This window comes from Syngnathus leptorhynchus, chromosome 12, assembly GCF_054491065.1.
Source record: "Syngnathus leptorhynchus isolate UIUO chromosome 12, UIUO_Slep, whole genome shotgun sequence".
Lineage (NCBI taxonomy): Eukaryota > Metazoa > Chordata > Actinopteri > Syngnathiformes > Syngnathidae > Syngnathus > Syngnathus leptorhynchus.
The window spans coordinates 4,443,502-4,469,533 of record NC_141206.1 but is presented as its reverse complement, the minus strand read 5'-3'; the positions used below and the strand labels follow the sequence as shown (position 1 = coordinate 4,469,533).

The 26,032-nt window shown below is 40.6% G+C and overlaps 1 protein-coding gene across 5 annotated transcripts in view; it reads right to left on the bottom strand.

Moving 5' to 3' along the window:
• The window catches only part of rgs3a (regulator of G protein signaling 3a), an 84,769-nt gene that overhangs the window by 8,550 nt on the left and 50,187 nt on the right, over positions 1-26,032 (bottom strand). For 4 of the 5 annotated variants that reach the window (XM_085925350.1, XM_085925351.1, XM_085925352.1 and 1 more), the window contains 2 exons: positions 16,644-17,594; positions 4,204-4,274 (listed from right to left, as the gene is read on the bottom strand). In XM_085925350.1, coding sequence (XP_085781476.1) covers positions 4,204-4,274; positions 16,644-17,594 — 1,022 coding nt within the window. Of the gene's footprint in view, positions 1-4,203; positions 4,275-5,773; positions 6,499-16,643; positions 17,595-26,032 lie in introns of those variants that run through there. The other variant, XM_085925354.1, reaches the window with a different exon arrangement.

The window sequence follows — 26,032 nt, the reverse complement described above, 5'->3', positions numbered from 1 at the left end:
GCAAACACGACACCGTACTCAAGTTGTGTTTGTGCCAGTGTGGTGTCAATGACTCTTTAATGATCGTTGTTTGTCCTGTTCTTTGCAGATTCCTGACAAAAGTAGCCAAGGGGCACAGCGGAGAGTGTAATGGAGGCATGGAAATCTAATCACGGCAGAAAGAAGGTCACTGCAATATTCCTGGAAGAACGGTGAAAAGGGGAATTGTCCTTAATTGTATCCCAAAATATCCCAACGCAGCCACGTGCTGCGCGCCTTTCCCTCGATTGACACCCAAAAGGACAAGCTCTATTTTCCGAGTCTCCTCGACACACACATACTCATACAGACCATGTGCATGTTCTATTCTTAAAATCCAGGTTGCTATGATGATATTAATAAAAAAAAAAAAAAAAAGGTCTCCAGTTAGAAGTCAAAGTGGCTTCCTATATAAAATAGCTGGGAAGGCCTCAATGGGGAATTCTCCCTCTCCCTTGCTGAGACGGTCAAATGAGATCCACGGTGAGGTCACATAGCTTCTTGTCAATCTTAAAATTCCTGCAGGATGCTTAAAAATGCACACAAACACATTCCTCATTCTTACCTTTCCAGGTACATCTCAGAGAAATCGGTCAATCGTGTGAAACATGGGCTCAGATTTGTTTGGCTTGACAGCATGTAAGCAAGCGTATGTCTTAAGGGTGCAGGTTTATTTTGCAATCACATTCCTCTCACCCCCTGAAGGTGCCGGCTGGAGTCAGAAAGAGGCGGAGCCTAACACCACCCTTTGACCTCTGTGTGTTTAGAGTGGATATATTCCTTCCACTAAGACTGTATGATAGTGACAATGCATTTTTGGGGGTAAACTAATCACTGTGACTTTCAAAGTCTCTTCGGCAAGTGCAAAACAAGGATGCACAGTATTATCATTGCTTTCCACTTGAAAGTGATTTACTTGAAAGATGCCTGATGGGAGATTTGATCATCACGTTCTCTTGATTATTACTGAACAGATTAATATGAGCAGATTAAAATAATAACATGTCTATGATGTGTCTTTTTCAAACTAGCCTAAGAATCAAGAAGACTTTGACTTTGAAATGCACTTTTCAATCTTGTTTCTTTGGCAACTCCTACGCACGTTCAGTTTATTCTCATACTTTGTTGTTAGTTGTGAGAAAATGGAGCGTGTTTGGTTCACTTTGCTTAAGGGAGAACAACACCTGGCCTGAGTCAACACAAAAGAAGGGGGAGATTGGTCTGGGGTTAGGTTTTGCCAGACATACTGGGGATGGTTTCAGGAAAACAGCTGCACTTCGATGCCCCCAAAAATGAAACGGTTTAAGAAAACAATGAGGGGAATAAGTACAGGAAATGAGGCAGAGGAAGTTGGTCAGACGGGCTTTTACAAACATTACCATATTCCTATAAAAGAATCGTCTCAAATTACAATATGAATAATGAAAACAAAACCACACAGACTATTTCCATTCAATTTTGCGGAAGGGAAGCACAGGTGCTGAGCATTTTTTGGGGAAATTTCGTTTCACGTCACGATTACCCAGTCTGTGGCTTCACCTAATTCTGTGTTGACCATACATAAGGATTTGCAAATTAAATTATTGAACAGGTTTAACATTAAATTGTTTTCCAAGAGGTTTGGGAGGAAAAAAAATGATCAAAGCATATCCCATACCAAAGCATAATCAAATCTTATGAGGCATCCAATAATCAGGCTTTTGCAAACTTTGAACGGCAGCAAGGAAAAATGGACTGGACTTGGAATATGTCTCTCGTTTAAAGTTAGCTGGGATAGACTCTAGCTCACCCAGATTCAAACAAGTTTAAGCAGTATAGAAAATGTAAGACGGGTATGATCCAATTCCATTTTTAGCAGGTAAAAACAGTACATAAAATAAACTTGTAATGAATGGTGATTATGTACATGCTGAAATAAACAAATCAAATCTTTAAATGAATAAATTGTCTGGTTGGATTTTGCAAGCAGTTATGCGTTCTGGGAGGCGGTTACTACAAATCAGTCGAGTAACATTTTGAGTTCACATTGTACAGACAAACAAAATGTGCTTCATGTAATTCTCTGTTACCGGCGATGATGACATTATCAAGATCAATGCTGCGTATCTCTTCATTAGCAAATGCGAGGCACGCGATAGATCAGCAAAGGCTGTTAAATAGGAACACAAGGAGGACAACAAAGACAATCATCAAGAAACCAACTGTATCCTCTTCCTTTATCTTAAAATACTCTGGATGAAGGAAAGATCAAAGCCCTTCAGAATAGAAGGCTTTACGTTGGAACTAATGGATGACAGCTCCCCACGGAGAGTCTAGGTTATTATCACCATCACTATGTAATGTAGCATCACATGTAATTGGCATCTCAAAGACGTAGATGAAAAAGACCCCCCCCCCCCCCCCCACGTGCCTCAGTACCAATCCACTTCCTGCTTCTATTTCTGAACACGTTGCATACTGCGCACATCTCGAGAATTTCATTTCCTCTAGGCTTTGAGTTTATAAGATGTGTTTATTTATAGCTACAACATATAGTGGTTGTACTCAAACTTTTATTGCTTACGTCAAGCCTGGCTTTGTAGAAAATGGCTGATGAAGACAAGCAAAGCACTGTCCGAGCACGAGACGTAATTTATGATGTAATTAAAAACATGGGACACTTGCACTCAGTGACACAAATTCTCAAAATGCTATTAACAAGCATGTCGAAATAGTACAAGAAACCGGCCCACTTGTACGTGGAATTTATTTACAGACTCGTGAAACCACAATCCAGTTTTCAATGAGACAAAAGAAATTGGGCTGTGACTTTAAAGCACAAGTGGGCAAATTTTAGTGCTGAGGACACATTTAATTTTTAAAAACAAGAGATGTGCTAGATCAATCGTTAGTGAGGTATCAAATGTATCAAACAATAGATTTTTGTAAAATTATTTTCACATAGAATAATTTGACCAGTAATTTCTCAAATTGTTTATTTTACAAAAGAAACGGAATGTATTATGTACAATAAATCAATTGGCTAATTATTTAATGAGCTGAGTGAATAAAAGGGTGAGGTCAGTCCCCACACAGTGACAGTGTGAATTAAAAATGTCTCTGCTGTCTCCATATGTACCCTGTGACTGACTGGCGACCAATCCTGGGAGTAGTCATGCTGTCGTCTCTGTGTTCCATTCAAATCAGAAAATGCATTAAGTATAACCCGCAAAAAAGAACAAGTTCCACAACTTGAAGGTGATGACGGTGGTGTGGGTGGGAGTTGTGGAATCTTAATCACTTAATCTTCCTAAGCAAACACAGCTTGTGGACAAGAAGGAGAGAGCATGGCGCTACAAAGCTGCCACTCTGAGCAGATTTTATTGTCCTGCTCGAGTGTAAAAGTGCCTTGGTCTTGATGAAGTGGAGTGTGAAAAGGTTCATTCAACAGCTGATGAATCACTGAGGCGTCAACACACACGTACGCATACACACACGAACACAGTTTCACATACTGTTGAAAATGTGAGACACACATATGGGCAACACACACACATGCCCCCCCCCCCACACACACACACACAGTCCTCACACATCATTTACCAATTAATTAAGTCCATGATGAGGAACCTTTATCACCCTTGCCCTTGAACATGCTTCTCTTCATTTTATGCAGAAGTCAAAATATGTTTATTTGAAGAACGACCAAATTTGCCAATATGGAGCCATCTGAGTGAGATGTTTATTTTAGAAATGAATACTATCCCACAGAGCTTCAAATAAAAGTGGAAAAACTGTTATGTGCATGCCAGGCCATTAGTTGGCGATGTCACTTTGTCAAGATTGCAATGATAGGTTTCACTACATGCTGAGCATGCACAGAAACTGTGAAATGAAATGAAGCTGATAACAGATCTGAATAAAGGAATACATAGATATAAATAGTTGATTGGTAGTATCAATATTCCTATATCTGACAAATGTCCCTCAGTGTCCCATTAATAATTGTTGACAACCATTTCAAGGTGCTGAGCCTGACATTGCCCTTTAAAGACAAATGGAGGTATTTGCACAAATCTATCAAGGTCTTGGACAAAATCCAGCTTTTGTGGGGGAGTCAGAGCTATAACATACTTGCAAACTGAAACTGAATAAAAGAACATCAAAAGCATACATGCAACAACAAGAAGCCACAGGATTACTTACAGGTTCTTGGACTTTTTCTTCTTGGTGCCGTCGGGGCCGACCTCGCAGCTGCAGGAGGATCCGGTGCTGAGCTGGGGGGAGAGGAAGGAGAGCACACACTGCATCATCCGAGAACCTCCGCACAGGAAGAATGAGGGCCCCGGTAAAGACAGCCTCGGTGCACTCGGACCAGTTATGAGATCAATGATCATTCCATCTATATGATCCCCGAGTGAATATCCCACAGTTGGAAAAATGTCTACTCTTGGTATGGACAGCGTGTTGCAGCTGGTGTTTGCAAACAGTGCAAGTCCAGACTGGGCCGATCTGTATGTGAGAGTGGGCTGTTGATTCTGGCGCACCCCTCCCCTCCTGCTCCTGAGGTTTGAAGTGTTGTGCCAAGACCCAAGTAACATCCCCCCCCCCAACAGCAGCCCCACTCCATCCCTCCTGGTTTCACGTTACACTTCACACCGAGCCTGTATTCGATTGGTTTGGAAGGAAAGGGGAAGTTGCTTCAGGGTGTGGAAGGGGTCACCCACCGCTAATCTGATGGTCTGAAACTGCCCCATTGTATGCGAGCATGGGGTGGGCCGGACATAATGAGCCATTGTATTACAGGAAGCTGAATGTGAGCCCCTGGTCCACAGCTGGTGGACAACATCGAGTGTTTTATTGTGTATCTCGCTTGCCATGTTTCGGGAATCTCCCATCTGTATGTTTTCCCCAATAATAATATCAGAAGTGGACCCCCTGCATGCTCTTATTGTGTCACTTGAGTTCAGTGGAAGATGACAAGATTGAAACTCGCAGTAAGCTCCTTGAGAAACTCGGTTTATGTTACAATAGTGTAAATTCAAAGAATTTGACTGATGGATGGTAGAATGGTTCACAAAGCAGATGTTCTTATCTCGTTTCATTAGTTGTGCCAATGTCGGGAAAGTTTGGAGGATTCCCTCCTAAAGAGATGACCACACATGCCTCACGGCTGTAGCTTGACTCCATGCTGACAACAGCTGTTTTTCTTCATTAGCAGGAAAGCTACTAACTTTTTACGATCGCCTTTTAAGTCGATGAGCCCAGTGAAGGCCCCGCCGGACAAAATACTTCTCAAACACCCAAACGAGTTAAGATTATATTTGTGCTGTTTTTGTTTGAGGCTCCTGTTATCAAATATTTAAAACACCACTGACAAGGAAGCCAAAGCCCAAAACATCAAAGGTTTGCGCCTGTTATTAATTTAAAATATTATGTTGTAAAAACTTTATTCGGTAAGTAGTGGACACGACAGACTGTCGGAGCAAATGGAGGAGGGAGTGTTGACTGAAGCTCTAAAAACATTTTCAGACTCAAGTCACAGTTGAGTGTGAGAATGGATGTTGAAGGAGGCGTCTAAAAATAAGGGCAAGCATTAACACAGCATATTTTTAGTTTGCTACAATTGACTCTGAAATGCATTTCCAACAACTGGTTAAAATAAAGCAAATCAAATTGATCCTATTAATTATGAAATGAATCAAACATACATTCCAATCAATATAAATGTGCTTTCCAACCATGTAAATGTAACTTTTGTTGCTTGATTCTTGATACTTAATTATACAGTATGATACACATGCAGATAAACTGTACAGCGGTGACAGCGCCTCAGTAAACTGCAGCAATATTCGTCGTTCTTCACAGAGGAAAAAAGCTATAATCCTGAGTATTGTTATATTGTCTGTCTACCTGTATTGTTCCCCCATTTGTGTTCACATATCCATTGCAGGTTTTATAACATTGACATTTGATATGTGGCATTGACATTATTTGCTACACAATATGTGTTGTTCCCAATTACATGTTAGCATTCGGGTAATTTTAAATTTATGTGTGATTTCTTTTTACATACATTTTTTTTACTTTGACAGTAAATATCAATTTGAGGCTTATTTTGCTTTATTTATTTTTTTTATTTTAGTTTGATTTTACAATCTTTTGAAATCAATGCAACATTTCTGTGGCGTTAACTCGTTTTTCTGATCCTCCAGCCTGACACAGTTTGACAGCATTTCATATGCATACCCCAAGATAAGAAACAGCTAAATCACTTTATGAACTAGACAGCTTCGAATATGATATCAGAGGAACAAGGAACGGGGATCCGAACAGGGGGTTGCAGTCGAGTCAGGTCAGCGCGTGTTCCACTGCCTGCGTGTGAAGACCCAAGGCTTTTTTGACACCGCACCGCTATGTTCCAGCTGGATGGGATCCAACGTGGATAAAAGCACACAGGATTCTGTTAGCGGCGATGTCCTCATTCTCGTGCTCTCATATCTAAATGCACACAATAATGTGTGTTATTATGTTGCTGCATTACATCATGAGATGAGCTCATCTTCAGGTTACCTGACTGATCTCCACCAGGGAACTACTACTTTTCATCACAACCAGAAATGTCCAATTACGAAAGTATGGGATCATAGGTAATGATGCAAATAAGAAATCCAAAAGTCATCATTTTAAACCTTATTGTATATTTAGTAGCTGAAAGAACTTTCGTGTCATATTCTGCGGGGTATCAATTTGTGTTATCCATGGTGCACGCTGCCTATTACAGTAAAAACATTTTTGGGGAAGAAATAAACGAACAAAACTTTTTTTTGTCCCAGTCTAGCGCCAGAACAAAACAAACCCACTGCATAAGCACTGACCACTGAAGCATATAAAAGTTCAAGTCTTTCCTAAAAATAGCCATTGTGTGTTTGTGTGCATACGTGCTGATTTTTACAGTCTGCTCACATGCTCGTTTAGACAGCGTCACAAAACCCAGAACCTGCCAAAACGCACGCGGTGGCTTAAAGAGGGCCCCCCCTAGGCGCTTGGTGCAGATGTTGACACGCCGTTAGGTGTTGCGGAATAGGACTGCAGATAACAACTTGATCACATGCATACGCACACCTGGCTGTGAAAGAGTGCAAAACGTGTCTATGTGGACAAATGCAAAATGTGCACGTGTGAAACCAAACACGTTTTGATAATTTGTTGGTCACTGAACACAATTGTGGGGTTAAAATGAGAGGTGGAATATATTATAGTCTTTGTAACTAATGAAGCATCATTAATCACTTTTTTAATGGAATAAAAAGGTTGACATCAAGACTTAACTCACTTTTTTAATGGAATAAAAATTTTGACATCAAGACTTAATTCAAAGTGCTTTTGGTTTTGGCTTCCTACACAAATACATTAGTGGCTTTTTTTGCAATAATGGGAAATATGAAAATATGATCAAAAGGTTCAACCCAAGCTGGCAATATTAAAGCATTTAAAGGAATTTTTTTGTCAACGCAAGCATTTAAAATATGTTCAAAACATACTTGTTTTACTTTATAAATATATTCCAGAACAATTGAAACCTTAAAATACCTCAAAATAAACAGTTTGATGCAAAATTGTACGAGTAAATATAACATAAATGTGTCTAAAATGGCAAAACATAGGTCACATCTGTTTTTAAGCGTGATTTCTCCATCCATCATTTTTTTATTTTGTTCTCACTGAGATTCATAACCAACAAAATTCTCCCATGTATATGTCTTCTCTTCTTTCTGTCTGTTATTGAGGCAGACTAACATTGCTTGTATTAAAAGTGAAACTGTTAAAGGTGAGCTCTGCTGGTGCTGCATGTTTCGCATGAAGGTGATAGCGTAGCCTTGCAGCGCTCTGATGATAAGCTAAAGCCTCTTTTTCACGTTGAGCCTCCAAGCTCAAGTTATCGGATTTCTCAACAGTGAGCAGAGCGAGACTTTTAAAACTAGTGAGCATTACTTTTTGTATACAAAGTAATTGTTAGGAGCATTAAACTGGTGACATCACATACAGCTAATTATTTGAATCGTTCAGATATACTTCAGACATGCCGATGTAAAGATTTGGTGACTTCTTGTGTTGCTGCAGCCTGTTTTTATATGCTGACACCATCTCATGCAAGTGAACCAGCCTTATCATGCCCCCGATACTGCTGAACCGATGGCGAGTCCGGCTTTTGTTATCACGTAGACTGGGGGGCCCAGAGTGTGGGAAAATAAAAATCAAGCGCCCGTGATGGCAATAAAAGAATTTAAACTTGTGGACTCAGCAATTGAATCGCTGCAGTACACTCTATGTCAACCACTCAGCATGCATTTCAATAATATGGTTACAATTTGTAGACACTCTTGCTCACAAACCTGTGCGCCTAAACAATCTAGGGCAAAGGTTAAGATGAAGGTCAGTGAGGTTTTCTAACAAAACTGGTCCAAATTATATCTGGCACAACAAAAACTCAACATTCTTATGCTGTTGCCTGCAACAATAAAGCCAATCAAAGAACAATATTTTAGCCGGCGCTCAGGGAAACATTCTTGACCCAGTCAAGCCAAAACAACGAGTCGAGACGTGAAGGAATGACTGTCCGTCTTGCCTTCAAACACGTCATCACACCTCCTCTTCCTTCCTCCTCATTCATTCCACTTACATTTGACCAAAAACGTTGGCGCCAAAGGACCCGAACAAATCATCTTGCTCCATATATGTCAGAAGTATTACATTGTGTGGCATCATGACCTCGACTAATGAAACACAATAAACTGCCTATCATGCTCATTCATTGAAGTTTATTAAACATTTGCTATTTTCACAATAGTGTGAAACAATTTCGAAAAGGATTTAGTAGGAGACTGGCAACACATTCCTTTTTTTTTTTTTTTTTTTAATACAACACCAAAGTTCATGCGTGAAATCTTGCCATGCTCATTGAAAAAAACCCGACAATGCTTGAAATGATTATATTTTTGTGGTTTTGTATATATCCTATTTTAGTCTATCAGTGAAGTCGAAAAACCCTGCTGGGAAAAAGGTATTTAAAAAACGCGACCCCTGGTAAGTGCAAAAATATTATTTTTCTCATACGCGCTGAGGTCTAGAAACTTTATAGGGGCCTTTATTGCATAACACGTACACGGATCGCGAATCTGAACAAACAAATGAACGCAGTTAGCGTCTTTGGATGATCGTAGCGGCCTCGATAAGATCTTCCTGGTGGATCTTGGCTCAAGGTATAGTAACGTTCCCTCTCTGTGAGGCCTTAACGACTTAGAAAATACAAACCAAAAGTCATTGTGTAAACAAGAAGACCCATCACCAGAAGAATCATCAATCAAAAATACCAACCTCCACCTCAAATGTTTTCAGGCTTGAGAGAGAGCACTCCCGGTGTGTTTGATTACATAATTGCCTTTCGTTGTCTTTGCCACAAGAAATGTTTGTGCGACCATTCCAAAAAAAAAAAGCAAAATTAGGGGTAAAATAAACCCTTGAGTCCTGGCAAGTATACGAACACACAAACACACACAGTCAAGGGCAAAGCCATGACATTCAGTCATTAATAATTGAGAATAAATCTGGTGACAGGATGCTGACTCATTCCATCATCAAGCCACATAACGAAGACACGAACAAAAGGTGCATTGTCTGCAGATTTCTCATCGTGTATGTGGATGTATGTCTCCGGTTATTCAGGCCAGTCAGGAGATGGCTGCTTCCTGCGTGTCACAGGATGTAAGACATTTGTGCGTCACTTCTCCGAGCTCCTCAAACAAGTGATCAGGTTACCCGGCCCAGTCCCGGAACTGACTGATGCCATCCCGTAAAGTATTCCAGGGGTCTTTGAGGACTCACGCTGACCTTTGTGAGAAATTTTAAGGAATGCAAGTGTTGTCTTGCCGCCATTCCATCAATCCGACCATAAAATCGATTGCCATCAGTAGATTGGGTCGAGATCCGAAGTTCAGATCAGGGTTCATGTTCTTTATATGCTTGCGTGGGTTTCTATCAGATACTCCGGCTTCCTCAAATCACAGCTAATGACCTCAGCTTACAAACTGATTGGGTTAGCATACATAGAGAAAATAGGAGGCGTATAAAAAATGTACTACGTTGCATTGCTGCGCCATCCGTAACATGAATAAAGGGTCAAGAATGTTGTACGGATGCTTTTAGCTACTTCTAAACAAACAAGGTGCTGGAATAGGAAAAGCTGACGTTTCTGGGAAAAGGAGCCTGGATCAGATGTAGGGCATTAAACGGGGAATGTTATGAACCGCAGACGTGCCACTAATGCACCTGCTCATGTAAAGGTTGAGCTTTCACTGGGTGTAAACAACACGTACCAGTCACGGAAGTGTTTAGTGTCAGTTTAGAGGTGGATTTACAAGTCATGTGAAATCTCTTGTATACGTACTGTAAAATTCTGATAATAATAATATTAATAATAATAATAATCATAATAATAATAATAAAAACAATTTGGAAAGAAGATCCCGAATCAAAGGGGTATATTATGGTTGGCTTTATAAGAAACAAACATTTTTCTTATTGTTTAGATGGTAATAATTCCAGACAAAAACCAAGACTTCTGTTAGGAAGATTTTCTACAAATTGTTTTATTTATATAATTTGAGACTGAATTGCGACATATGAATGATATCCAGCTAATTATCTCCATACTGATTGTGAGTTTGACCAATGCTGCGTGAAAACATTCATAAATTGAGCACAATTTGTTCCTGTTATCTCTCTGTTTGGATTTTTTGTGTTTCTGAATGGTGACACAGAAAATCCAATAAGAGATAGAAAAAGAATTTGAATCTTTATTGTTGCAGTGTTTCATCCAAGGGCAGCCGTGGTTGAGTCAGTGATGGTAGATTTCTTCTTTCACTCGTGTCTTCAAGTGCATTGACGCCCTAACTAGTTTATTGTCAACAACGCTACTGACTGACCCATGCGAACGCCATGGCAACCACTGCATTGTATTCACAAGCACTCAAACGCACATGACGCAGCAATGAGCACAACTGCCGTCTGGATTGTCTCCGACAGAAGGTAAACATCATCGAGAAAAGCCTTCGTTGTAGCAGAGACTGCAAAAGTGTCAGTCTAGTAAACAGCAACATATCAAGCCCTTACAGCTTAGCTCAGGTTTAATGTGAGCTTTGTTTAACTTAAGTCTGATTAAATGACATTTGGAAGTTTTGTTGTTCAAAACAACGGGGTTGCCATTCAAATGAATGAAGTCTCAGGCATTAGGATCCGACACTTTGAAAATCACATGTCACTTAGTTTCTGCTTAACTTTTGTACATTTTTTAAACCTGACAGAATCCTTGGTTTGCATCATTAACTCATAACAAATTACTGTTTGTACGATTTCGGATCAATGTCTTGTTTAGGGGATTCTTCCTGAAATGAAACTGTACGATTTCCAACAAAGTGCTTCTTTTTGTGTTTGCATTTTCCAATTAACTTTAAAAAAGGCCTGTGGGGTGCTTGAGTTAAAATGACAAAAGTAGACAAAAATTACAGCATGCTTAACAACTTTAGTTTGGTGATTGTCTCTTGTAACACGTTCCATTGAAAATGAAAGAAATCATGAATAATATTAATTCTACTTGTCTTGTTTTAGCTAATGGTGCCATTTAGTGGAAAGAGATCCAACATTAGAAAGGGAGAGCACACTTAAGATGTTTACTGGACAAGACAGTTGGTGGTTGAATTTATTGCAAGCAGTGAAGTTAAACACCATAAATGGCCAAGCTGTGCAATTGAGTTTATTCCAGTTTTTGCCAATAGACCCGGCTCGCGGGACACTATGTTGACTATCTGCAGAGTTTGTTCGTGTCCGTAAATATTTACCCGTTCACATTTAGTATTTTTGGGCTGCCCGACATTGATTTGAACTTTTGTTCTGTGTCGGCCTTCTAAGTAAACAACACGTGACTCTTGTGATTCAATTGATCAATTGACTGTTCCAAAACGTGCTCCCGTAATAAGTACACCAACTCGTAGTTTTTTTTTCTTTTTTCCCCTTCTAGACCAAACAACATTAACACTCATCTTCAGCAGTCTATTTCAACAGTTTCCATAAACTTCCAATGAAATTATGGTGGAAGTCTATTTTCATCTACCATCACATGCAGCAGAATGATGTGCAGTGCTAAACCGTGCAGCACAGTTGTCTGTCAGAGCTGCAGTACTTTACCCAAAAAGGATACTTTGTTAACTGATAATTTTGTTCATGAGCTCAAAATAGTTTCCAGTAATTCCTCATTGCATGAGATGGTTAAGTTCATTATCTATAACGCATGCATCCAGATGTGTTCAAATATCTGAACTTGTTTGCAAAGGTGTATGTGTCATGTGACGTTTTTATTTTTTAGATGCAAGCAAATCACTTAAGAGTATTGTGTAAATTTGAGTTAAACGTCTTGGATGGCTATAGCGGATGCACATTATTATCATTTATGGTTATTAGTAATAATTATTATTGTCAGTAATAGGAATGGCAGTTCTAGTGGTAGTACAGTAGTTTTGGTTTAGTAAATAATTTTAAAATGAAGTTCTCAAAAGATTCAAATAAACTCTTGGCACTGTCTGTATTTATATATATAAAAAAAGCTATAATAACTCATTAAAATGTTTCACCTTGTACTGAGGCTTCAGGACTTGGAGTAACTGGAGGTTCAGTAATTTGCTTAAGGACACGGTCATGGTCATAGTGAAGGGTTGAAGCCACAACTTTCAGATTGGGCGACAACAACTCGACCACCTGAGATATGCCGTGCTGGTGGGCCGAAGCGTTGTGTGATGATGTGCTTATCACAACACACAAAATACAATACCGAATATACATTGCAAGAAGCATAATGACGTATTCTTAAGCAATTCCCCACTTGCTGCTGATGCTGTGTCATCAATAGTGTCAAGGCGCTTTGACAAGAAAAATGCTATAAAAAAAAGATAGCATTTACAATTTTACTCATATTCATTAATTTTGAGTTACTGTATTCAACTTAAAGAGATCATTGCAATCAGTTTCTTCAAACAATTTCAATTGAACTAATTTATCAAGTTATTTAATCAAAGTACCTCCTTCAAATAAACATCCTGTACTGTGTTTGCAATAAATGTTTTTAGACCCAATTTGAAGACAGGAAAAATCATTAGTACTGGTTTTGATTCTAATATTTGGACAAAATGAGAGGTGGTTAATACAAAGTCACCCTGCAAATGCACTGCAGTGCTACACAACAAGCAGGAAGTGCAGTATTTACATCTATTTAGCACCACTCATCCTGTGTCATGCCCACGCTGTACGTAAAACCAACGTAACTTCCAGTATGCCCACTTGATGTTCCACCCACCTGTCTGGACCCTTGACACCACACCAGGGCCAGGGACAATGTAAGTTACCCTTAACAACATCAAACAATTTCCACCGTACGTCTGTCATGATGTACGGTATTTACATGTATTTCAAACAAATATTTTACAGCCCATAAACAAAATGTTTACAGGCCATGTTAAGACGTGTCTGCCGTAAGGTCTCTGTGAATGCGGCGTCTTCATAAACAGGAGGGAAAAATATGTGTTGTGGGTGGTTTTGTAGTTAGGCCATATGAAGGCTTGTGATGTCTGAAAATTTGTGCTACTGCTACAAATACTAAGAAAACCTGTCCACTTCTGCTTCTCCTGTCAAAGATTATAAAGAGAAGGTGCAGAGTGGAAAATACAAGGGAACAGAGATGACACTTAAAAAGTGATGCTTGAATCAAAGCCAAAGTCAAATTTGCGGCCTCTCTTGATCTATTAATGGTAAACAGTTTAAAAAACTGTGTGAACCAATGGCACTTTAGCGTTCGTTCAGTGCTGTCTTTGAGAAAGTAACCTTTTCATAGTAATCCATTCTTACAGTATAATTAGGAAAGTATAATACAGGTTAACCAACTTAAGTGATTTTTCAAATATGTGTAATTGCAATAATAAAACAAATATTTGGAGACCTTCCTCAACAGACTTTTAAAGCTCTTGTTTGAAAATTCTAATATTTGAACACAGACAAAAAAGGTAAGGTAACATAATTTCACAGATCTAGTAGTATGTATAAATCAATACCGAATAGTACTTTGATATTTACTCAAATTTAATGGTTGGTTCAATATTACTTGAATCAGTGTTTTAAATGTTTCCATTATTTGATCACTTATCACAATTGCAAAATTAAGTATTTTATTCGAATAAATTTACCTTGGTTCAATTATAAATCAAGCGCTATATAAGTGCACATACATAAACAAAATTGATCATCATTTAATGCATGCCATTGTGTTGTGGTTATATTTGCATGCAAACTGCATACGAGTATAGAAACTTTATACCCCTTTTAAGTACTATTGTTGTTCTAGCAAATTGAAAACATCAAGCTCCCTGGATTACTGCCTGCACGTTGCCATGCATGCATACACACAAATATTGTACACACACATTTACTATCTGCCACAAGCTGTGTATGTGTGTGAGGGTGACAGATGACATTAAATAGTGGAAACACACTCCTCAAATGAGCTGTGCCCATGATGCCAACTGGGGTGGTCCAGTTGGCCTTGACTCGGGCAGGACCAATCGTCAAGGGCCTTGCGGGAGGTACTGCCGCTTGCTCACATGCACACTCACACGTATACAATCTCAATGCCATTTAAGGCTGTCGAATGTGCTGACAACCTAGCTTCAAAGTGCCCAGATAAGGAGGAGTGACTAATCCAAAGTGATGGGAGTGTCCACCACATGGGCGATTTTCTTGTCATATATAAAGTGACAGGTTTGAATACACTTATCATATAATGAGCTCGTTACAAAAATCAAGGGAGTTGCAAAATCATACAGAATAAAAACACAAAAGCCACCATGTTTAACATCTCAAATGGCCTTCTGACAAAAGAGGATGTGATGCATGCTGTCCTCTGTTGGACAAGTAGTGATATTGCTCTTGTGCTGCAGTATCTACAGCAAGGAAAGCGACCCTCCGGAGAACTAAATGCAAACCACTTGGTCAAAGAGGGAGCTCTATGAATATTATTAAATATATTAAATATTAAAGACATAATTACAGACAATATTTGTCTAAAATATCAATCCTACGCCAAAATGAAAAAGGGTACATACTATGTGCCATGAGGGAGTCATACAGCGTCAAATTCCATTAGATTTCCATATGCAATTAACTATGAATTGAAGTATATCTTAATGGTTTGAATGGGCATAAGACATGGGCATTACACCTAAATTTTGTAATACCATTTTGTGTTTTGACATGTTATACAGTAAAATAAACAGTGCTAATTTGTATTTCCCTATATGCACTTGTGCACTGTTAACACTAGATGTCACTCTTTTATTGAATCTTGAGACGCAGAAACAGCGTCAAGTTCCACTAACATACCTCTGACATTTTATGTCAAAATTGAGCATGTTGGATACTATCAAATTTTACTGGGGTACCTAATAAAGTGGCAATATTTCCTATTGTTTTGTGTGCACGTCAAGGTTTGGATCTCAGGTTAGATTGAGGTCATGACTGTCTGTGCTTCAGTCAATGACGCATCCCTGCAACTGTCGGAGCACCAGGAGTGTGTGTTTGTTTGTGTGTGTGTGTGTGTGTGTGTGTGTGTGTGTGTGTTCATGACAATGTTTAGTGTATTAGATGTAAAGGTTTCGGAAAGCGCATTTGATGAACAAGGCAATGCAACTGCAGCAACACAAGAATGTGTGATTTGTTTTGGAAGGCTGCCATTTCTGTGTGTGTGCACCTCAGATGAAACTCGTGACTGCTTAGCGCGTCAAATGTCAAGAGCTGAGGCTCTTGTAAATATGTATTCCCAAAGCTAAATGAAACAAGGTTGTGTGTGTAATATCTGTGCGCGTGTGTGTGTTTGTGTGCGTGTGTGTTTGATTGGGATATACGTGTGCACACTTTTGATTAAACTCATTACCGCTTGGTGTCAGGATGTCAGGAGCTTAGGAATGTCAATATGCATCATCACAGCTATAGTAAGATGAGATTCAGAGATGTCTGTCTGTGTTTCAGTTTGTGTGTTTGTGAGTGTGAGTGTGTGTAAGCATGCATGCATATTCCAGTTTATGTGTGTGTGTAGACTATTGATTAAAATGCTTGGTGCTTCAAATGTGAAGGGCTCAGGAATGTGTTTTGTTAGTGAGGCCTCCCCACAACAAGGTAAACAAGGATGTTTGTGTTTTATTTTGTACGTGTGTATATTAGGTTAAATTCATAATTGTTTGGTCCTTCAGATCTGAAGGCCTCAGGAATGTGTTTTGTCAATAAGAACCCCCACTACTATAAAAAAAAAAGAATGTGTGTATGTTTAGTTGATGAGTGTACACACATCTTGTTCACGAGATTAAACCTGGACTTTGGCTTTATCTTGGTGGACTGGTGCCTGTGCGCTCTGTGTAGAAATGTGCATAGAATCATTTTTGTTTCAGCGCAAGTCTAGTCTACCCTGTTGAGCCTCTTGGCTACAAAAAAACAAGAATGAGTGTGTGCAGTGAAGGTGAAGCTCAAACAATCATATAAGTGGATATGCTTACCTTCCTTCCTGAGAAGAGCATGCACAACTGATGCATGGAGCCTCCATTCTTGGTCAGCTCTTTCTTCAGAGTCTTGGGTGATGGCAGTGTCCAGCCGCCCTTGTGGTGCCCACCGCCCGTCTCCAGGCAGTTGATGGCGTTGTCTGAGGTGAAGCAGGGTGTGCGTGGGTCCTGCAGCAGGCTGCCCTCACTGTGGGTCCGCCGGCGCAGCGAGTTCTGCACGCTGAGGCCCCCGCCGCCGTGCTTCTCGCAGGTGGCGCCCTCTACCATGGAGCGCCGCTTGCTGTCGCTGCGCTGCAAGTAGGCGTCGTCGCTGTCGTCCTCCTCTGAGTCATCGTCGTCATCATCCTCTTCCTCCTCCTCCTCCTCCTCTTCCTCATCGTATTCTTCTTCGTCGGTGTTGGGCGAGGAGAGGGCATCGGCGCTGAAGGAGCGGTCTAGGCGCAGCTCAGGGATGACGAATGAAGATGAGGAGGACGAAGGAGGGGCGTTTGTGTCGGGCAGCTCGTACGCGTTGTCCTCGTTGGACACTAGCAGGTGGAGGTGAACTTCTTCCTCTTGCTCTACCAGCTCTTCCAACTCGCTCTTCCTGCTCGCACCTTCCTCTTCCTCATACTCTCTCCCATTGCCCTCTCTCCAGATCTCCATTTCGTGTCCGTCCATGCTCTTCCAGTCCTCACCCTCGGTTGAAGGCGGAGGAGTGGGCGGCACTCTGTGGCGTTCCTCGGACCCGCCTAGGCTACCGAGGGGCAGGTAGACCTCGTTCAGAGGGCTGAGGAGCTCCGAGGGGTGAGAGCTGCTCAGCGTCAAGGGTTCGGAGGGGCTGGACGGATACAGGCTGCTGTCCTCCCCCTCAGAACTGCGGGGCGGCAGGTGGAGGCACACACCCCCTCGATCCACCCCGACTCCACCCAGCTCACAAGAGGGCGCGTCCACCTTTGGTTCCAACATCTGCACAGACACACGAGACACTCGCATAAGAATTCATACGTTCAGCGACATATCTGCTGCATGCGCCATATTCACAAATATGCACATTCAATTCAAAAGTGTAATTCGGCTGCTTGGTGGTGAAGTGCTGCTAGCGTGGGTAGAAATACAGTACAAAGTCTGCAGTTAAAGCAAATCTAAAGTGAACCGTGTCGTCTCAGCTTTTGTGGACTTAAAATAGCCATCCTTACGTGCATTTTAAATATCCACAAAACCACATTTTGTCTTCTTTTGTGGATGATTCACAAAGCAATATGAAAAAAAAAAAAAGCAAAAGCAAATGACTCACATTATAGCTGAACATCATGACGTAGCTTAAAAGTAGAGTTATCAATAAAAGAGAAGCCTCTTGTAAAGTTATGACAGCAATAAATGGTCAAAGTCAGACATCATCCATCTTTCTCTATGTGTTGGCTGGAGTGAAGCTGTAAATCAACACACCCTCAGCCAAACCGTGCAAAACACAAGCACGATCAATCCTTCCAGCCATATTCACAAAAGTGAGCCTTTAACCTCTCCCAGCCCACAAAGCTGTCAGTGGTTTCATTTGAGTGAGCCAACAAGACCTACATGGACCAACACGACTGAAGATGACACGATTCTAATAAAGATGAATATTTAATGTTCAACACTGTTGTTGTGCAAGGAGGAAAAAAAAAAACTGCTGATGCAACGACACCACATGGTGACTCCAACTTCTAAGTACCTCCGAGTCATTATCGCTTCAGGAAATTAGATGGCAAACAAGGCATTTTTCTTTTGTGAACGCTTAAGGCGTTATTGCTCACTTGCTCGTAATGTGCATGGTGATTAGAATAAAGCAGTGGAAGATGATTGTAAAACTCAGAAGGTCTTCTAATCGTGTGCATGACCATTAAAATAAGCATGAAAAGTGCTGTGCATCAATAGTCACGAGTTCAAACATTTTTTGAAGTGATTTGAGAAAGAATAGCAAGCGGGACTTGACAGCACATTGGCTGTTGTCCAGGGGGCAGCAGCAACTACTTCAGTCAGTATAACTCTAAAGGTATTAAAATCCAGAAAAAAAAATAAAATGATAGGCAGCACGGGTTGGGAGCTTGCAAAGCAAAAATGCAGAATTAAAAGATTTCTTGGGTATCTTTACAATGGAAATATGAAAAAACTACATTTTTCTAATGACTTGCAACTAAATAGTTATGTCGCTGGGGTCTTATTTTTTTTTTTTTTAATCTGCTGGGAACCACTGAGCGAAAATACTGCTCAGAGAGTCCATATTTTAATTCAGACTTGCTGTTTTATATGGAGGGAAAAAGTGAAGCGTGGCGGAATCAAAATTAATCGATTGTTTAGAGATGTATATAAGTAAAGATTGTCCAAATCTTCTCAGGTCTCAAAATTAACAATTCCGATTTATCTAGTTCTTCATGAAAGCAGACTTATTTAAAATAAGATATTTGCATCTTTTTTTTACTTTTGAAAACAATTTATCTACGTACAGCCCTAGCGAGGAATATATTTGAAACAGGTGCAATAGCATTTTATCGCACTTTTTATATCAAATAAAAAAAGTTTGCATTGTAATACAATTTTGCAATCTTAAAACGTAAAATTTGCAAATGCCTTTGAAAGGCCACCTGAGACAAATACATTAGAGACAAATACAGCCATGAGCTCCATCACCGTCCATTAAGAAGACAAACTTGTTATTTACTGGACTCATGAGTCCATGTGCGCATGAATAAGTCTTGCGCTGGGTCGAGCGAATCAATTCTCACTTCTCGGAGCTTCGTGAAGGGGATTCATTGTGGCGATCAGGCTGACCCCTGATGACGCAGCGCGGTCACAAGATGCTCAGCTCTAATTGCGAAGAAGGGCTTTCTCTCATGGGACTGTACAGACACGGCTCCAATGAGTTTCCCCCAAGTCTGGGACACATTTCAATTTCTTTCCTTTACCCTGCCTGCAGTGATTAACTACATAGAGCATATTACATTACACTACAAGTATCCATGGGATCAACTACTATGTTTTAAAAGCTTTTTAATGTATTTCAAGGGTCAATTTCCCCTTTAGTAGAAGCTATCTTATGTAAGCAAAGCATGGCATCAAAGTTTGATGATCATTTTGAGAATTCACCCTGAAAAAAGGAATAATCAAATAACTAACTGAGATTAGGCACCTAAAATGCATACAATTTGACATTTAACAATATTTACGCTGTATCTAGATAGAACTGAAACAATATCCAACCATTTCCAGGGCTACTTTATGTCTTTTGGCTGTTGTCCCTTTTTACATTGAATCTTTTTATTGTCTTGACCTCACAAGTTTACATTATATCTTTATTTATTTATGACAAGTTCAACCTCGTGTTCTCGCTAATGTTTGCACAGCACTGCGGTCAGCCCAGGTTGTTTTCATACGAGCTCATGTAAATCAATTTGATTCGATGTTGCGTCCTGCCAGGAGACCGCATAAATAAAACAACACCCGATCGCCACGATCATGCCCTAAAATGTTCACTTATTCGCGCGACAGCGGCTGTGATTTAGCAGGTAGGAAGGAATGTTAGGATTTAGAAGCAATGTCCAAGTAGTAATGTGAATACTAACTGTGTAGACGTGAGTTTAAAGGAAAGAAAATCCCTAATGAGTCTGAGTGTGTCTGCTTGGGAAGTAATGTCATGACTTTAATTAATAGAAATCAAATGATTGTGTGCATAGATAGCTAGGGTGCTTTTTTACTGTGACTCAGAAAAAAGAAAAATAAGCAGTTCCTGTTTCCTGTTCTGCCTCAAGGTGATCGAGATCTTTCTTCCTCCTTAGCCCGCTACTTAAAGCCCAGAATGTGAGCACACTTAAAGGCTCCATAGTGATGTTACAAATGATGCATGGAAATGTAGATTAACAATGAAGTGCACTCGCAGAAAAGAACAAAAGGTTCCTCCAGGGGAATTCAAGCAAGGCAAACGTTCCAGACCACTCACGCTGCTTTTTTTTTTTTTTTTTTTTTTTTTTGCTTAGTTGAAATGATGCACAACGAATGTAGCATAAAAAAAAATCCCAAAATAATGTTTTTATTTGTACCGATACAAATAAGTAAACTGTGACCTGTTTTGTGTAAGCTATAAAAGCGGAAAGCAATATAACAAAGTGGTCAATGTGATATTTAGATGTTCCTCTTCCACCTCCTGACCTTCACCTTTTGTCATGCCCTCACTAAAGAGGCTGGGACTGTTGAAGTTATGGTTGGAGACACAATGGAGCCACCTGTCAGAAACACTTGGTCACTCACACTGTCGCAACACTGGATGATTGTAACTCACGTAAGCTCATGTGAGTGCTTCTATTTTTAAATAGAAATTTAATTTCATATTTGGATTTCATTTCATTTGCAAATTTGGGAATTTTCTGTAATGTGGCAAATGGCAGATATTTTTATTTTTGTGGCAAAATAATACAGTAATATAATAATACGATAGTTGACTATCGTCAACTAAACTAAATTCAACTGTGAATGGCAACTTTAGCTAAAAGCTGTTTTTTACCTAAAAGCTATTTAGTGCATTATTTTATAATGAATAGCAATTTCTCAATATATTTGCAAACATTTTCAAATAAGAAAGATAAATAGTAATAGGGAAGCAATACTAAAGAAGCTATGCTAACTGTTATCGTTGAGCTTTGTTCGGATATTGTCAGGGATTAACTGCAAGACAATCTGTGGTTGGAAAGCCCATAGATGAGCGGTATTCTTGACAACGACGGAAGAGCTCAATGAGACGCTTATAAAACTTAGAGGGGTTGCACTTTTATGGTGATGGACTATTAAGAGGATGAAGGTCTTCCAACAAACTCAAACACTCGAGGTAATGAGCCGATGCTGCGCCTTCGGAAAACGATCTTGAAACACGGGTCAGACTGAGTCCATTAGGAAATGACGATGATCATAACATCTCCTAAAAAAGAGTTTCTCTTTCCCGGGGTGCAATGGATCACTTGATTAGATCTGGATTCTTAAGAATATGGTCATGTGTAATGTCAGCAAATCTCATGAGACTTCAATTCTGTGAGGATCAAAACAAGTAACTCCATCTATCCCCGATTATCTGGAGCCCATCCCAGCAATATACGGGTAATGGGCGAGGTACAAACTTAACTGGGCGCCAAACAATCACAAACAGATTCAAACCCACGATCTCTGTACTGTGAGGCAGATGTGATAACCGGTTGAGCACCGTGCCACAATATTATTGTATATATGTATTGATATTCTTAGCATTTGGTCCAAGCTGCCAAGCTGTTGTCAATATTGAAGCAGTATTCCTTTTGATTTTCTGAAGGTCAAAGAACTTGTAACAAAAATAGAACCGTAGGGTCTCTCTCATAGACACACACACACACACACACACACACACACACACACACACACACACACACACACACACACGGGTGCAAAAACATACACTCACACACACGGATATGTGACGTCACATGTGTGACCTCTGTCCTAGTTACCATGACAATGAGAGACCTATCCCAGGGGAGCAGCTGTGCTCTACTGTGCTGCCTCCAAATGTTACAACTCCACCTATGAACTGTCATCCAACTTCTTTCCCTTTAAATTATAGCGAGGCACCTCCAGTGTTGCCTTTAATTTCCTGTGGATGTTTCTGAGTAAAGCACAGTAAAGTACAGTAAGACGCATCACCACCAGCCCTCCTTCCTTTCACTTTACTTACAGCAACATTAATGCTTTAATGTAGCCACATGCCAAATCTGTGCACAGTCTCAATAAATCTGACTCAACTCAATTAGCAAAGCAGTTCGAAATACAGTCCGCTGCCAAACATACGCTCTCCTTCCACTTCCTCTCGGCCATTGCAGTTGCAACAGTGAAGTCCCTCCCATACTTCACTTCCACAACCATGACTCCCAGGTGGATTTGCACAAAACTAAGTTGGCTATCATGAATTTGGTTTTGGGATCAGTATAGAGGTTTTTGGATCCAATAGAAATGGTTTCTGAACCAGGATGAGCCAGCAAACCTGCAAAAAAAAATAGTTGTACTATGAAGGCGGAAGTACATGCCGAAACATGTCAGGTAATAATATAACCTTAAATTAAAATTGTTTGTGATAAAAGAACCAAAAAAAGTGACTGTAAAAAAAAAAGGTTTTAGTGTCAGAATCTGAATTGTTGGCCCAGAAGCCGAGGGTTCAAATCAGGGTGTCAGGTGTTACTTTGAGTTCTCACAAAAAGACCTCTGAACATGAGACATGTTCATTGAATGCCCAGTTGGAAAAACCCCTGGGGCAGATGACACTTGAGGTTTTTTCAACCAAACATAATTTTTTTTTAAAATCAGTTGAGAGTGCTATTTTGCCAGATGGTGACAGTGGGGTCATGTGACCATCCAAGGTTTACCCAGTTAGAAGGACCGTTGGGACACGTGAGACTCCCTGGCGGGTTTGTCAACCCAGTAGATGAGGTTTTAAATCAATGTTCAAAGGTGTTACTCCATCAAGTTCTGTTGAATCCCTCTGATGATATTTCACCCAAAGAACAGTTGACTCAGAAAGACCCAATTGATTGGTGAGGTAATAAATTGGATCTAAACCAAGTTGAGGGTCTTACATTGGTAAATGGCATTAGAATAAGACTCTCTTAGCTTGAGACGAAACGTGACAAGCCCAACTAGAAGTACTTTTGGGCAGGTGGCGCCAGACAAGCCAAGGATAGCTGAGACACTTGAAATATTAGAATGGAGTCTTTTGGAGGATGGAGGGTTATATACTTCTCAAGAATTCGGTGGCAAATAGTGTCAGAAGTGGGATCTTAAAGCGAAATACCAACCCTTGTTATAGTTAAATGAAAGTATACGCCAACATCGATGGGGAAGACATTAGAATAATTGGAAAGGGCACCTGTGTAAATTGCTCCAATCACTTAAAATTAACATACATTACATCATCCCAAGCTATGTATACATTAAAATGCAGCACGTTCTTCTACTGTGTATAAATATACCACAGGGTGTGTTGACATGGATAGTTCAGTCCATGTCAACAACAATTTGCACTCTGGTGACTTGATAGCCATTACCGTCGTATGTAATAGTGATAACGCGCTATGGAGGGGCTGTATAGATGATCCGTATCGCGGATCCATCTCGGAATGGACTTATTATATGCACAGCGATGCACCGGCCTCCTTTACCCCTTGATTTTTACGGATAGAAGAGCGATGAGGCAATCACCATCATTTATCCATCTCGGGCGTCCATTTGGATCGTGCTCAGCGGAAAGGATACGACAGGCAACGGAAGCAGGGTGCAAGAGAACAAGTGGTGGATGGGTCGATGGATCAATAAAAACAAGGAGCTGCTACCATTATTGAAGACTGACATCATCGTTTATGGGAGGGAGGTATTTCATAAGCATTATACAATCGCCGGAGATTTGTCATTCCATCACCGCAAAAGTTACTTTGGGGTGGAGGGGTCCAAGTGGGGTCGGTGTGGTGTGGTCCAGTGATGCAAAAGTATTATTGATATATACTGAAGGTTCACTGTGAGAATGCCAATGACGTAAGTTGGCTTGGCTGCGTGATGCCAAGCAGCTGAGGACAATGGGACCACTGAGTGTGCCTGGAAAATGCCCCCTTAGAAAGACAGATCCGCATGTACACTAAATGCGTGTGTGCTTTCAGTCAAGAAGGCTTTTGAATCCATCGCATTGATTTCTGGTGTGACATCAAACTGGTCTTTTCATTACCATCACAATGTTGATGGGATTTTACAGGTTATACAATTGGTCAAGGGCAGCAGTAGAGCTGCTTAGTAGTCCGCCTCACAGTTCAGAGGGTGCGAGTTCGATTCCACCTCCGGCCCTCCCTGTTTGCATGTTCTCCCCGTGCCTGCGTGGGGTTTTTCCCAGGAACTCCGGTTTCCTCCCACATCCCAAAAACATGCTTGGTAGGCTGATTGAGCACTCCCATAGGTGTGAGTGCGAGAGCGGATGGTTGTTTGTCTTTGTGTGGCCTGCGATTGGGTGGCGACCAGTTCAGGGTGGTACTGCCCGATGACTGCTGGGAAAGGTCCCGACCCCCGTGGGGACAAGCTAATGGATGATGGATGGACAATTGATCATACATGGGCATGTAATGTTGACTGCCTCTGTCTTAAATGACCTAAGTGTCATCAAGCGTGGTTTACTTGCATAAAGTTTAGGCTCCCGGGCCTGGTTAACAGATTTTCATTCATTAATTCATTCATCTTCTGTACCACTTATTCTCACGAGAGTCCAGGGTGTGATAGAGCCGATTGTCAGTCTTTGGGCAGAAAGCTGGGTACACCCTGAACTGCTTACCAGCCAATCGCAGGGCACATATAGACAACCGAGCCTACGAGAAGATAAAAACTTTATTTTGAGTTAATTCGAGGCACTTAAAGCAGCGGGCAGGTGTGCTTTGACTCCCATTTAATATGAATTAGAAATTTGATTCGTTAATTTTGAACACAGCCGTAGTTATATTCAGTGATGCAACCACATTATTTTTGTTGTTTATTTTCACTTTCCATCTTGAAATGGTATTAAGAAATCTCAAATGAGTTGCACAAGTTACTATTGGAAAAAAATGTTTTGAAATGCTCTAACTTGGTCATTTTTTTTCATATCACAAAAACCTGGCACTTAAAACGGGGTGTGTAGATCGCCTCGTCTCCTGGCTTTGGGGTAGAAATTTGCAAAAAAATGTAATTCCACATGCCAGCAGGTGGTACTTGCTGCCATATGCCTTTGGAAATAAAGGCCTGGATTGACTTGTAAAGTACAATAAACCGGACAAAACGGGTCAAATCGAGAGGGAACATCTTTTCTTTGTGTGTGACAAATAGGGACCAACAGAAGGCTCCGAATCACAACGTTCCAAGGTTAGCACGTAACAAACGGCTCATTTGTTCAAGCGAGCCAGGCGAAGCTGATAAATCACGCTCCGTGCTTACGTGCATGCATGCGTGTGTATGTACAACAGACAGTGTCTCCTATCGATCAAGGACAAGTGGAAGATGAAGGGAGGACACATCTCAGATGCAAACATCTCATAGAATACATATTTTTGCCATCCATTAGTTGTCTATGCACACGACAAGCAACAAACACACCCTTTGCGAGTTGTCTGCGCCTCCTCAAATAAGAGAATAATCCCCATAATTCCTCTGGTGAGGATACTAGAAGGGCAATTACACCCAAGTGTGCTTCCTCTCCGTTTTCTCCTTCCACTCGCTTGGTTGGCTTTCTGTCTCTCTCTCGTGTCTCTACCACCCTGTGACATGTTTTAGAGTGTTTTTAATGGCTCTCTCTTAAACGGCTTCATTGTCCCTCGCTGTGCCAGATGGTCTAAATCCAGTGTCACTTG